At 40.6% G+C, this 13,939-nt stretch overlaps 1 protein-coding gene and 1 non-coding gene across 2 annotated transcripts; both read left to right on the top strand.

Moving 5' to 3' along the window:
- The first annotated feature begins 631 nt into the window (after positions 1 to 631).
- On the top strand, positions 632 to 13,085 carry XKRX (XK related X-linked). Its single transcript, XM_029931049.1, has 3 exons — positions 632 to 972; positions 5,674 to 5,942; positions 11,900 to 13,085. The coding sequence occupies exons 1-3, from the start codon at positions 638 to 640 to the stop codon at positions 12,643 to 12,645; spliced, it is 1,350 nt and encodes a 449-aa protein (XP_029786909.1). The 5' UTR covers positions 632 to 637; the 3' UTR covers positions 12,646 to 13,085.
- Positions 4,847 to 4,950, top strand: LOC115284476. The gene has a single exon (XR_003905229.1). It is a non-coding gene; the product is annotated as a U6 spliceosomal RNA (small nuclear RNA).
- Positions 13,086 to 13,939: the final 854 nt, after the last annotated feature.

Below are 13,939 nucleotides of genomic sequence, written 5' to 3'. Positions count from 1 at the left end.
AGGACGCAGGAGTACTCTTGATTCTGCTCGGGTCTTTGAGAGAGCGCGAGCCGGCAAGCTAATAGCCACAGTCAAGCAATAACTAGAGTACCTGGGCACTGAAATGAGCCCCCGAAGGGACGCTCAGGCTGCACCTGCTTTTCTGCCCTGGTTCAGTTCTTGGCAGCTTTGAGAGGGCATACTGGTCAGGACTCGTCCAGAGGAGCTGCCGAGTGTTGGTGCCGAGACAGAGTGGCAACCCCCCCCTCCCTCTGTGGGGGGCTGCGCCAGGAGACGCGGCCGAGGAAACAGCGGTCCCAATGGGCTTTCACGTGCCTGGAATTGGATTCCGGACTGGGCGCTAAAATGCGTGCTTTTGGTTTGTCCAGATTTCACAGCACGTATGTGGACGATTAGAATCCTGGGCCAATGAAGAGTCAGGTTCAAAGTGGTACTCCTGGGCTCTCCATCCCAGGCTCCAACAAGTATAACTGGAGACTAGAAAGAGGGGTCTCCTGCTCAAACTAGCAGATCTCTGTTCTGCAATTGTACCTGACAGCTCTCTTCACTGATACTTGGACTGCAGTGGATATAGGGTGCCCTTGGGTGGGGGTGGGGTTGCTCTGAAGACCAGACTGCAACACTCAGAACCTGGACAATGGACCAAGTTTATGAAATTCCTGAGGAGCCTAACATGGATCCAATTTCATCTCTGGAGGAAGATGTCATCCGTGGGGCGAACCCCCGATTTACTTTTCCATTTGGCATCCTCTTCTCCACCTTTTTGTACTGTGGGGAGGCTGCATCTGCCTTGTACATGGTTAGAATCTATCGAAAGAACAGTGAAACCTACTGGATGACATACACCTTATCCTTCTTTATGTTTTCATCCATTATGGTCCAGTTGACCCTCATTTTTGTCCACCGAGATCTGGCCAAAGACAAGCCACTATCATTGTTTATGCATCTAATCCTCTTGGGACCTGTTATCAGGTGAGCATCTTTTCACTTTTTTAAATTTAAAAAATTTTAAATTTATTTTTGAGAGAATGTGAGCAGGGGAGGGACAGAGGGAGACACAGATTCTGAAACAGACTCCAGGCTCCGAACTGTCAGCACAGAGCCCAATGTTGGGCTGGAACTCATGAAACACGAAATCATGACTTGAGCCCAAGTCAGATGCTTAACTGACCGAGCCACCCAGGTGCCCCGGTGAGCATCTTTTTAAATTTCTACCCCCACCCGATTTGTGCAGAGAGAGATGAAGCTAATATTCCCAAGACTGGAACTGTGTCTCTGATCTAATCAATTCTCCCATACCCTCCCACTCTCGGCTTTCCTGCCTACCATCCAAAAAAACTTTATCTGAAATATTAAATGCCACTGCAGTGAACATGTGCCATGTACGTGTGTTGTAAAACCAGGTACGGTACCACTGATAAGACTTCATTAGACAGCGTTTGCTATTTGGATTTGAGTTGTGAAAATTGGTATGGACCAGCTGATGAGGTCAACTTGTGCACATGGGCCATAACTTCACAGTGTGTTAGTTTGACTCTTCCTTTTAAGACCTTCTATAAATTGTATCTCACGTTCAATTTCTTTACCCTGAGCTGCCTGGGTTGGTGCTGCTGCTATTTACAAATCTTCCAGTTATTTGACATCTGGAAAATATTTTAAGCTATTTTTGGTCATCTAGTACCCCAACCCTTTGTAGTTCTTTTTTTATTTTTTATTTTTAATGTTTATTTTTGAAAGACAGCGTGAGTAGGGGAGGAGCAGACAGAGGGAGACACAGAATCTGAAGCAGGCTCTAGGCTCTGAGCGGTCAGCACAGAGCCTGATGTGGGGCTTGAACTCACGAACCATGAGGTCATAACCTGAGCCTAAGCTGAACAAAGTTGAATGCTTAATGGACTGAGAAACCCAGGCACCCTGTAGTTAGTTTTTCTGTATTGGTTCATCATTCTCCTGTTTACTGCTTTGTATCTTTCTGCAATAAAGGTACATGGTTCGAGGGAGCAAAGAAAGATAGTCCATCTCTCCATCTGGATGCTATAGCACAATATAATAGTATCAAGTCTTTCCATTAAGATTTCTTTGAAGGGATGAAAATGTGCCTTATCTTAGGGAGACCGGCATCTGTGTCAGCAGTCTCTCATCTAGATGCTATGAGATTTCCAAGGTAGAAAGACGTTGCAACACTTATGAAGTCAGGAGGAAGGAATGGACCAGGTTTGTCTTGATTGTGAGAGAGGCAGAAACCTGCAATCAGCTGAAGAATATGTGTCAGAGTGTTGTGGGAAGATATTTCATCCTTAGGGAACTAAACACATTTTGAAACTGTTTAAGGATGAAACTCCCCTACGTAAAAAATTTTTAAATCGATTTATGTTCAAACTAGGAGAGATTGATTAGGCTACATTAGAGAAAATATGGGATATCAACAGAAATAGTAGCCTGGAATTTCAGTGGCTTGGAGTCTAGTCCTATCTCTGTCACTGCCGTCTCTCAAGATGCCTTGGACCCCAGTTTCTTCATCTGTATGATAAACACGTTGGGCTAGATCATGGGTCTCAAAAGCAAATGCTTACAGGGGACAGGCAGGTCTCATAGATGAGCGAAGTGGGCCAAGTATGAGAAAACCGGTAGCTTCATGTGTGATGATAAAGGAAAATGAAATTTCACTATTAGAGAAATGATGGAGCATAGTGAATAGAGTGGCAAGCTGGAGTCTGCATGACTTACCTAAAGGAGGCAGCTGCACTTCAGTTCGAATCCATTGTTACACTGTTAGAGGTTAGACACCATGTTGCCAGGTTCCCCAACTTTTCAGGAGGAACTTCCAAGACAGGATTTTATATGAACCATCATTTTAAATTTTGGCAATTTGACTCATTATGTAAAAACAGTATGGGCCAAATCACAGCTGTTGGTGAGATGTGACTCAGCTGGCCTATATGCAACCTTTGGACTAAGGAATCTAAAAATCCTTTCCAATTATAAATCTTTTTTTAAATTTTTTAAAATGTTTGTTTTTGAGAGAAACAGAGAGCATGAGCAGGGGAAGGGCAGAGAAGGAGACACAAAATCTGAAGCAAGCTCCAGGCTCTGAACTGTTAGCACAGAGCCCGTGCGGGGCTTGAACCTATGAACCATGAGATCATGACCTGAGCCAAAGTCGGACGCTCAATCCACTGAGCCACCTAGATGCCCCTCCAATTCTAAATCTTCAAAGGTAAACTGCAACAGACCTTGTCTTGAACTTGGAACAAGAAATTTAGAGATGTCGGTAGAGGAGCAAGGAAACGATTCTTCTCTCCTTTTTTCAAATGCAATATATTAAATTAATAGATAAAGCACTCTCAAGATGCAGATTTCAGCAAGTACTGCCCCAGTCCAGAGTTTAAATGTCCCTCCTTTGCTTTGTGGCCTCCCAAGCCATCTTTGATGTGGACTCTCCATTTGGAGTGTTGTGTACTGTATTTCATTTTTGTTATGTAGCTTCCACTAGAAATGATTGGAAAGCATTTATAATCTCAGTCAGCTAACCCGACAGCAGGGAAGAAATAATTAAAAGCTCATAAATTATATCCTTGATATGCTTATTTTCAAGGCAAATTACTTTTTGGTAGAGAGGAACTTGATTAGTGCTATTTGGCACAGGGAGGTATTTAGAGGGCCTGGCTCTCCTTTCTGAAAAGCAAAGCTACTTTGAAAATGAACATGTACGCTAATTTACTAAGCTTAGAAGCAAGGCAAACACCCTTACTTAAACCAGTAAATGGCCTTTAGAGCATAAACCGAATGCTTCCTGCCACTACCTCCCCCAATTCGGGAATAGCACTGATGAGCCTGGGTTAAAAATCTAAAATCTTTTGTTGGAAACACACTTAGCTTTTTTCTTCTCTGTTCTCTCTTCCATCTTTTCCTGTCCCGCGTTTTAGAGTTTGAGACATCATGCTTCTGAATGGCACATATGCCCCAGTCTCAAAGGGATCCCATGGAGAATGGCAGCCAGCAGACATTCCAAACCTTCCAGTTGTGAGCGAGAGGCCTAGAAGCATATAAATCTCTGAGCTCATCTTTAGCCTATTTTTTCCTTTAAATTACATTGCCTTTATGATCATCCTCTCCTCCCATTATTTCTCACCTTGTATTCTTTTCTTCCTTCTTTCTCTTTCATTAGCTCAGAAAATATTGATCAAATGCTGGTGGGCAAGATACATACAACCCATGCCCTCAGTCAGGAAAGATGACTTAATTTTCACCACAACTGTTCTTACTAATCATAATGGTCCACAGTTTCCATTCCTGTCAGAGTGAGTGGAGGAAGTGATAACTCAGGTGTTCTGAAACAAAATGTTCTAGTTGCTCCTCTTTTATTCACCACATCAGAAGTGCTTAAAGATTTCTGATGTGTATGGGGGCGATGGGAGGGATACAGCAGAAAATGTGGTCTTATCACTCTTGCACTTATCACTAAGGTCGGTAGGCTCTCATAATGATGCTTTTCTCTTGTAAAGAAAGAAGTTTAAAAGGATTTTGGCTCCAGATAGGTCAAGAGGCCCCCAAAGCAAGTGCTCTTTAGAGAGAGCGTTTGATGTTTCCGAGGTATGTAGCACATTTAGTTCTGAGTTGTCAAGTCTTGTAAGTACCTTTGTTATTGACTGGCATCACTGTATAGATGAGGTGTTTTCTAAATCCTAAGACTTTTGGGCAAGACCATTATAGTTGTTGGCTTTGTCTTGAAAAAAGCAGAACTCAAAAGCCCCCAGTATGAAAGTAAATGCTTTGCATAAAGAAAGCTTTACCTCAGAAACTTGAGGTGTTATGAAAACCAAGGCCTTTAAAAACCTTCATCATTCTGCTCACTTTGGCAGCACATATACTAAAATTGGAATGCTACAGAGCTTAGCATGGCCTCTGCATGAGAATGACATGCAAATTCGTGAAGCATTCCATATTTTTTGTATGTAATTGATGAATTACTTAATTCTGCTCCTGAAACCAATATTGCAGTGTATGTTAACTGACTAGAATTTAAATAAAAATTTGGAAGGAAAAAAATCACCCACAGAGGCTTAAAACAATATGAATCTTTTATCATTTTCTCTCAACACATTATTTACATAATAGTTTTCTTTGTGTTCAAGGCACTTTTCTACCATAGGCCTATTTTTTTATTTAAAAATTTTTATGCTTATTTTTGGTAGGCAGAGAGTGAGAGGGGGAGGGACAGAGAAGGAGACACAGAATCTGAAGCAGGCTCCGGGCTCTGATCTGAGCTGTCAACACAGAGCCCGATGTGGGGCTCAAGCTCACCAACGGTGAGATCAGGACCTGAGCCAAAGTCAGATGCTTAACCAACTTAGCCACCCAGGTTCCCCTACCAGAGGTCTATTCTTGAGACAAAGCAATTTCCTGAAATCCTCAAAAAAAAAAAAACCACTCTGATAGGGTGTTCTTATGTCTGTAGATGACTGACTAAACAAACAAACAGATTTAGATTCAAGTAACTTGTAGACAGTATGACCAACTCTTTGACTCATGACAAATGAGTAGAATGGGAAAAAAGGAATGGCAAAAAGTAGCACAAACTCCCTGGGCTGTATTATTCTTCCCTCACCCCTGCTACAGCCTCCCTTGCCAGGATAGCTTTACTTAAGTGCCTGTGATGCTTTACTTTCGCAGATGTTTGGAGGCTATGATTAAGTACCTCACACTGTGGAAGAAAGAGGGGCAGGAGGAGCCCTATGTCAGCCTCACCCGAAAGAAGATGCTAATAAATGGCGAGGAGGTGCTGATAGAATGGGAGGTGGGCCACTCCATCCGGACCCTGGCTATGCACCGCAATGCCTACAAACGTATGTCACAGATCCAAGCCTTCCTGGGCTCAGTGCCCCAGCTGACCTATCAGCTCTATGTGACTTTGATCTCTGCAGAGGTCCCACTGGGTAGAGGTGAGTAGGGTCAGGAGAGGGGAGGGCTCCATTTAAATCAGGAGTCTTAGAACTTCACACCTGAGCTGTCTAATATACTGGCCTCGTGGTTATTTAAATTAGAATGAAAAATAAAAAGTTTACTTCCTCAATCATACTAACCACATTTCAAGTGTTCAATAGCTGTGTGTGGTCTAGTTCTAGTGGAAAAAGCGATGTCAGATAGAGAACTTGGGGAGTCAGACATCTTAGGCCTCCCAATTTCTTAAACTGGAGTAATCCATTTAGACTAAAAATTCCACAGATAAACCCTCTCTGGGTCCATAAGAAGCTGATAATACCAGCACTCAGTAGGACCTTTTCCCTAGCCCAAGGTATTTAAATTATACTAAGGGTTTTTTGTTTGTTTTGCTTTAGGGATGGCCATCTTTTAATAAGAGGTTCCCAAAATATTACTGATCACAAGAAACAATATTACTGGATGAAAGCCCCTTTAAAATATTTTTTAATGTTATTATTTATTTTTGAGAGAGAGAGAGAGAAAGAGAGAGAGAGAGAGAGACAGTGAGACAGCAGCAGCGTGAGCAGGGGAGGGTTGAGAGAGAGGGATATACAGAATCCGAAGACAGGCTCCAGACTCTGAGCTAGCTGTCAGCACAGAACCCTACGTGGGGCTCGAACCCATGAACCGTGAGATCATAACCTGAGCTGAAGTCTGACACTTAATTGACCGAGCCACCCAGGCACCCTGAAAGCCCCCTTTAAAAAAATTACATCCTCTACTCAGACCTAACTCAGTCTGAGTACGGGAAAGCCAGGAATCTGTATCTTTTTTTAAATACTCTAGTTGATTCTGATCAGCCACATTTGGGAAACATTGATGTCATCACTTCTCCCAACTCCAGTAGGGAGAAGGAAAAGGGATGTGGAACGAATTCTGATGAGAGTGAGGCTTACTCCCAGTTCTGACCTTCTGTGTGATTTGGGGAGGAAATTACCCAAGAGGTCACAGTCTTAATTTTCCACTTGTAGAAAGAGGGCTCCTGGGATGAGTAAGACCTCTAGGAGAGGAGGAAATGTGAGTCAGTGTTTTCAAAGTCAAGCTAAAGTACTCCTAATGGGTTTTAACAGCCCATGATTAGCTTCATCTGCTTGAGTTGAAGCTGGTACAGCTGTGGATACAGCTTTGAACCAGTTCCTGATTATTAGATGCTAATCCTGCGTGGCAAAGCCCATGTCGCAAATAAATGTAAGGCGGGAATTTGTCCCCTTTTCTTTTTCTCTACTACAAATTGTTCATGAAATTCTGTTGGTCTCAACACTTTTTACATACCTAGAATTGACAGTAGTATGAAGAGAAAAGGAAATGATGATGTTTCTTTCCCTCCTGAGAATCTTGAAGATCATCAAATCATCTAATTAAAATATGTATACACTACAAATGTAATGTATGCACAGATCAATTGACCTTCAATTAATCCTATATGCATAGAGAATTCTGGAAAGATATGTAAGAAACCATTTACCTCTGGGAACTGAAAATAAGTCAGTCGACTTTTACCTTTTACTTTGTACCCTTCTATATGGTTTGAAATGTATATGCTTTAAAATTTTTACTGTGACCATTTGTTACTGAGTTTAGTCCTTATCTTTTAATTATAAAAATCAGACATGATTATAGTGAGGATTCAAAAACCACACAGACTACATATGGAATAAGAGATGTAATTTTTCTCCCCAAAGGTAATCTCTGTTAACCATTTAGTATTTATCCTCCCAGCCTTTTTTAAAATATATAAACATACATACAATATATATGTATATGTACTTTTGTGAAAAAGACTGTGTTTAACATTCTGTTCAGCAACATGTCTTTTTCAAAAGTATGCCAGTCTATCTTTCTCCAAAGGTGATTTATATACGCATATATAATAAGTGATAAGTGTATAATGTACATTTTCCTTATATGAATTTTACCATTCTTTCTTGTTCCCTAATCTTCTATTGGTAGGAATAAACTTTGTTTCTATTTTTTTCCATTCAAAAAACTTTTTTTTTTAATCCTAAACTGCTCCAGTGAAGATCTTGCTAAGTATCTGTGTACTGGAATGAGACATCATAGGCTAAATTCTTAGCAATGGAAGTACTGGGTGAAAGGATATGCATGTTTGGAATTTTATCAGTACTGCCAGATAGGCCTCCCAAAAGGTTGTATGAATTTATATTCCAACATGTAGTGTATGAATGTGCTTTTTCTTTATATGTTAAACTAAATATTATTTAGTTGTATAATTATAAAATTAAAAAAGTGACTACTTAAATCATTTGCTTTTAATTGTGAGGGAAGCTGAGCACCTTTTCATGGTTGGTTCTTGTGTTCTTTAAATTGTTTATATTTTTATTCACACTCTTTAGTGGGTTGTTTTTTTCTTATTAATTTGTAGGGGTTAGTTTCTTATTCTGGTTTTAATCCTTTCTCTGCTATAGGTAAATGTGTATGCGTATATTTGTATAATGTTTTATATGTGTGTACATAAAAGTGCATTGGGGCATCTGGGTGGCTCAGTCTGTTAAGCGTCAGACTTCGGCTCAGGGCATGATCTCATAGTCCATGGGTTCGAGCCCTGCATCGGGCTTTGTGCTGACAGCTCAGAGCCTGGAGCCTGCTTCAGATTCTATGTCTCTCTCTCTCTCTCTCTCTCTCTCTCTCTCTCTCTCTCTCTCTCTCTCTGCTCCTCCCCCACTCCCACTCTCTCTCTCTCAAAAATAAATAAACATGAGAAAATTATTTAAAAGTGCATATACATGTCATACATGTAAAAGGCGTGACACATGTGCAACACACCATATAAGATACACAATATAATTATAACTTCTGGCTTTCTGAAGTATTAAATTTTTATGTATTTAAATTCTTGGTTACTTTTAGATTGTGTGCACTTCTTACAAAGGCCTTTAACAACTTCTATCTGATAGGATAATTTAGTCTAATCTGCAAAATAGATGACATTCCACCATCAATTTGTCAGTTCTCCCACCAAAACACAAAACAATCACAACAACAAAAGAAAAAAACATTTCATTGAGACTGTATATTGGGATTGCATTAAATTATTTAGGTTATTTTGGATGTTAATTTATACATCTTTATAGGATCAATCGGTTTCATATTAGAAGATACATTTCTCCATTTTGTTAAATATTTTTAAGTCACTTTATTGAGGTATGATTAACAAAAATCTCTGCCTATTTAAACATATCCACTTTGATGAGCCTGGAAATAAGTATACATACATGAAATATCATCACAATCTATGCCATAATGTACTAATGTACAACTTTACTGAAGTACATTAAAAAATATGTAATGAAATGTATGTTAGTAAAGTTGTATCATTTTTTTCCCTATAGATTTTGCATATTTCTATAAGGCTTATTTCTAGGTATTCCATTAATTAAAAAAAATTTAATGTTTTATTTATTTTTGAGAGACAGAGAGAGACAGCATGAGCAGGGGAGTGTCAGAAAGAGAGGGAGACACAGAATCCAAAGACAGGCTCCAGTTTCTGAGCTAGCTGTCAGCACAAAGCCCGACACAGGGCTCGAACCCACAAACCACGAGATCGTGACCTGAGCCAAAGTTGGCCGCCCAACCAACTGAGCCACCTAGGCATCCCAGTATTCCATTAATTTTTAAATCACTTCATTTCCTAAGTGTCAGGGTAGTGCCTAAGGAGGGGAAATGCATGTACTACACATTTTGGAAATAACGATGATAGTATAGTGATAGGAGCTAGCAGCTAGCATTTACTATGTTCTGAACAGTTCTCTAAGCCCTTTACATGTAATTATTTTAATTTTTACATTAGCCCTCTGATATAATTATTGTCATCCCAATTTTAACAAATGAGGAAAGAGAGTCCCTGAGAGATTAAACAAATTCCCCATGGTTTCACAAGTAATAGTTGGAAAACATTGGACTGGAACCCAGGATGTCTGCCTGCAGAGCCCATGTTTCTAGCCATTTATCACTCTACTAAGAATTTAAGGGAAACTTTCTCCAGGGCCTTGTTTTCGATTCATTGGTGATTTCTTCCATCAAAAACTTTCTAATAATCTCTTAAGGGCTTGTAACCAGTTTTTTTGGTTTAGTTTTTCTCACTTTCATCCACTCTTCTGTCTTCTCCTTGCTATCCCTTTTCTAATATCTTTTTCTGTTGGAGGCCATCTGGATCAGTGTAGATGAGCAAATTCACTAACAGCATTATGATCTCTTATGGCATGAATCTATTTGTAGGGAGACAGATGGAAGGTGTTTTTACATTTATGGGAATTATCAGGCTTTCTTTCTTGTATTATATTACTATCAATAAATGAGTTCTAATTTAAGGGAAAGCATCACCACACTTGGCTAGATGTATATACACTCTGATGTTCCCAAGTCCACAAGGAGCATCAATTCTTAAGGCTGGGACTAAGAGTGGTTTACAAAGCTGAGTATATCAAATCATTATGTTGTACACCTTAAGCTAATACAATACTATATGTAATTATATTTCAATAAACATGGAAAAATGATAAAAACAAGGCTAAGAGTAGACACTTCAAGAGAGTCTCTCATTCTAGTCTTTGAGGTTCCAACACTTTACATAGAGCTGAAAAGGATCTTGGAAACAAAGCTATGCTTCACTTTGGGTTTCCATGGGGAAGTCTTCACTTTTCTTGCAGATTAAGTTGACATTTCCATGACTCCAGTTCCCTGGATCCAGTATTTTTGTTGGAACAGAAAGTTCCTGCTTTCTTTTTTTTTCTTTTGGATGAGTTACCCCTGAGGCTTCTCACTTTCCTTGAGACCACTAGATTCTTCTTAGTGATTGGTATTCTTTGATAGAAAGGAATAAAAAGAGAGGGCCGTTGTGTGATTTATAGCTGATACTTTGTGTAGCAAGTTACAGAGCACCCTGACTCTTTGGGGCCAATTCTATATAGTGGTATGGATGTTATGGGCTATGATTTTTTTTTAAATTTTAAACCACTCTAGTAGAAGTTTGGAGATTCCTAAAATATACCAAAGCACCCGGGTGATAAATTGAAATTCCTGATAATTAATGCAAGCAATTCTCGAGTATTTCAGTGAATTGGAATTAAGGCATATAGATATTCAGTGACTTTCACACAACTTTCACAGAGCTGAACCAAGGGCTTCTAATTGTAGATATGTTATGTTGCCTTTCTAAACTCGAAATTCCTCATTAATTCCACAAACAGTGAGCACCTACTCTGTTTCAGGCAGTATGTTAGAATTTGGGGATACAGGCAGTGAACAAAATAGACATGATCCTTTCTGCCTTTGTGGAATTTCCAATATACATTCTGACACATTCTACAAGCACATGCAAGATTAGTTCCTTAAAGAAGATTTATGTCAAAGAAGGGACTTCTATAACCAAAGGCATTCCCATGAATTTCCTAGGACTGGATTTTTTTCAGAACTCCTTCTGCCTTCTTCATTGTTTGCTCAGAAGCCTATTTCATCAAGTGGATGCTGCCCTATCCCTTTATATATGCTCTTCTTGTGTTAGTGACCTCTCAATACTAGTTTTGATATCCACTCTTTTTAAAAAGTTCATTCTGTGGGGTGCCTGGGTGGCTCACTCAGTTAAGCTTTTGACTCTTGATTTTCACGCAGGTCATGATCTCACAGTTTCGTGAGTTTGAGCCATGTGTCGGGCTCTGTGCTAACTGCAAGAGATTATGACCTGAGCCAAAATCAGGGTCAGACGCTAAACTGACTGAGCCGCCCAGGCGCTTCTGTGCATGCTGTTTTCTACCAACATAGCTGTGTTCATATGTGAGTTTGCTCTTAACTGGGCCCTCAAGTCTCACCTATCTTCTCTATGGACCTCTGGGTCAGAATTTACATTTCACCAACATAGTCTAATTGTCAATTTTTTCTGTTTTTTGTTTTTTTCTTACAGCTGTGCTAATGGTCTTTTCCCTGGTATCTGTCACCTATGGGGCTACCCTCTGCAATATGTTGGCTATCCAGATCAAGTATGATGAATACAAGATTCGCCTTGGGCCATTAGAAGTCCTCTGCATCACCATCTGGCGGACATTGGAGATCACTTCCCGTCTCGTGATTCTGGTGCTTTTCTCAGCCACGTTGAAATTGAAAGCTGTGCCCTTTTTATTGCTTAACTTCCTGATCATCCTCTTTGAGCCTTGGGTTAAGTTCTGGAGAAGTGGTGCCCAGATGCCCAATAACATTGAGAAAAATTTCAGCCAGGTTGGCACCCTGGTGGTGCTGATTTCCATTACTGTCCTCTATGCTGGCATTAACTTCTCCTGCTGGTCAGCTTTGCAGTTGAAGTTGGCAGATAGGGATCTTGTTGACAAAGGTCAGAACTGGGGACATATGGGCCTGCACTATAGTGTGAGATTGGTAGAAAATGTGATCATGGTTTTGGTTTTCAAGTTCTTTGGAGTGAAAGTGTTGCTGAATTACTGTCATTCCTTGATTGCTTTGCAACTCATCATTGCTTATCTGATTTCCATTGGCTTCATGCTCCTTTTCTTCCAGTACTTGCACCCATTGCGCTCACTCTTTACCCACAATGTAGTGGACTACCTCCGTTGTGTCTGCTGCTACCGGCACCCCCAGGGCAGAGTTGAGAACTCAGAGCCATCCTGTGATGCTGAAGCAAGGCAAGGCATTGTCTGATTCGATCTTTTGGGTATTTGGGGATAGGTTGGGGTTTGCCAAGAGCAACTGTGAAATTGAAGAAGAGGATGGGGCTCATAGGTGAGTACCCACCAGGACATTTTCTTAAATTTTCTGGTAAGCCTTTAGAAGAAAGAGAAGCTCCTAGATAGGTTTTGTTTCCTTAAGATTGACTGTTGTGGTTGGAAACCAGGGTAGCTATTGTATACCCTGAGGGGCCAGGGATACAATGAATGCCCCTCCTACCCAGGTCAGCTGTCTGGCTGCCCTAGGGGATAACTTACCTCCAAGCACTTTAGGCTCTCTGTGTGTGATCTTGTAGCTCTGTTCATTTGAGACCTTACTGAGCTTTCCTAGGGCTGAAAGCCCAGAATCCCACTAGAATGTATTCTGACTGATAAGAGGATGTGACAACTTGCTAGCTGTGGGTACCTCAGGAAACTGGCTAATTAATGTGGAACCTGTAACTGTAAGCATGGCTGGGTTTTTTTTTTTAATGTTGTATTTATTTTTGAGAGAGAGAGAGAGAGAGCGCGAGCGAGCGCGCACATGAGCAGGGGAGGGTCAGAGAGAGAGGGAGACACAGAATCCAAAGACAGGCTCCGGACTCTGAGCTAGCTGTCAGCACAGATGGCTGGGTTTTAAAAAATCCAACAAGAAACTCTGGTTTAAAAGAAAACTCCTACTATTAAACGAGCTATTCCTCAAACAAGTAGCTCTCCATCAAGATTTTACTAGTGATTATTCTTCAAAAACATCTTTTCTATCGGCCCTTCATAGGCACACTCTGAGGAGGGAGTCCCAAGTAGGATTCCTTCAGGGCATAAGCCAGAATGACCCTTTCTCAGGGATCTGCATAGGCCTGCAGCTTGTGGAATGGAGTGATTGAGTAAAATCTCTCACTTTGAGCCTCATTATCAGGAATTCCCTCAAACCTGGCTTTTATGTGCTCTTGGTGTTTTAATACTTGATGTGGATCTCAGAGAAGGTGACCTGTAATTGAAAATATTTCTAATGTATGGAAGAAATGAAGATTGCTTTGTGTCTCCTACTGTTCTGAGTATTTTGTTGTTTTGTTTTTAGGAGAGGAAGGGGACATTACATTCATGTTTGGGGTTTGGATGATGGCTAATACTCCAAGGTAGAGTTAACGCAGAGGAGGGAAACTGGATCACATTAGCTCATCATTGGTACTGGTTTTTGCCCACAGGATTTTGTTTTCTAATGAGAAAATGTTTATCAATCCTCTGCTCATTGCCACACCCCTGGTGGGTGAATGCGTATCTACCTTTCT

The sequence above is a fragment of the Suricata suricatta genome, chromosome X (genome assembly GCF_006229205.1).
Source record: "Suricata suricatta isolate VVHF042 chromosome X, meerkat_22Aug2017_6uvM2_HiC, whole genome shotgun sequence".
In the NCBI taxonomy this organism is placed as follows: Eukaryota; Metazoa; Chordata; class Mammalia; order Carnivora; family Herpestidae; genus Suricata; species Suricata suricatta.
This window is presented reverse-complemented; position numbering and strand designations above follow the sequence as displayed.

Excerpts from the sequence above, each read along its gene's own strand:
- XKRX (XM_029931049.1), top strand. The coding sequence starts at position 638 with ATGGACCAAGTTTATGAAATTCCTGAGGAGCCTAACATGGATCCAATT. Across the intron at positions 973-5,673 it reads CTCTTGGGACCTGTTATCAG|ATGTTTGGAGGCTATGATTA; the intron begins GTGAGCATCTTT and ends TTACTTTCGCAG. Across the intron at positions 5,943-11,899 it reads AGAGGTCCCACTGGGTAGAG|CTGTGCTAATGGTCTTTTCC; the intron begins GTGAGTAGGGTC and ends TTTTTCTTACAG.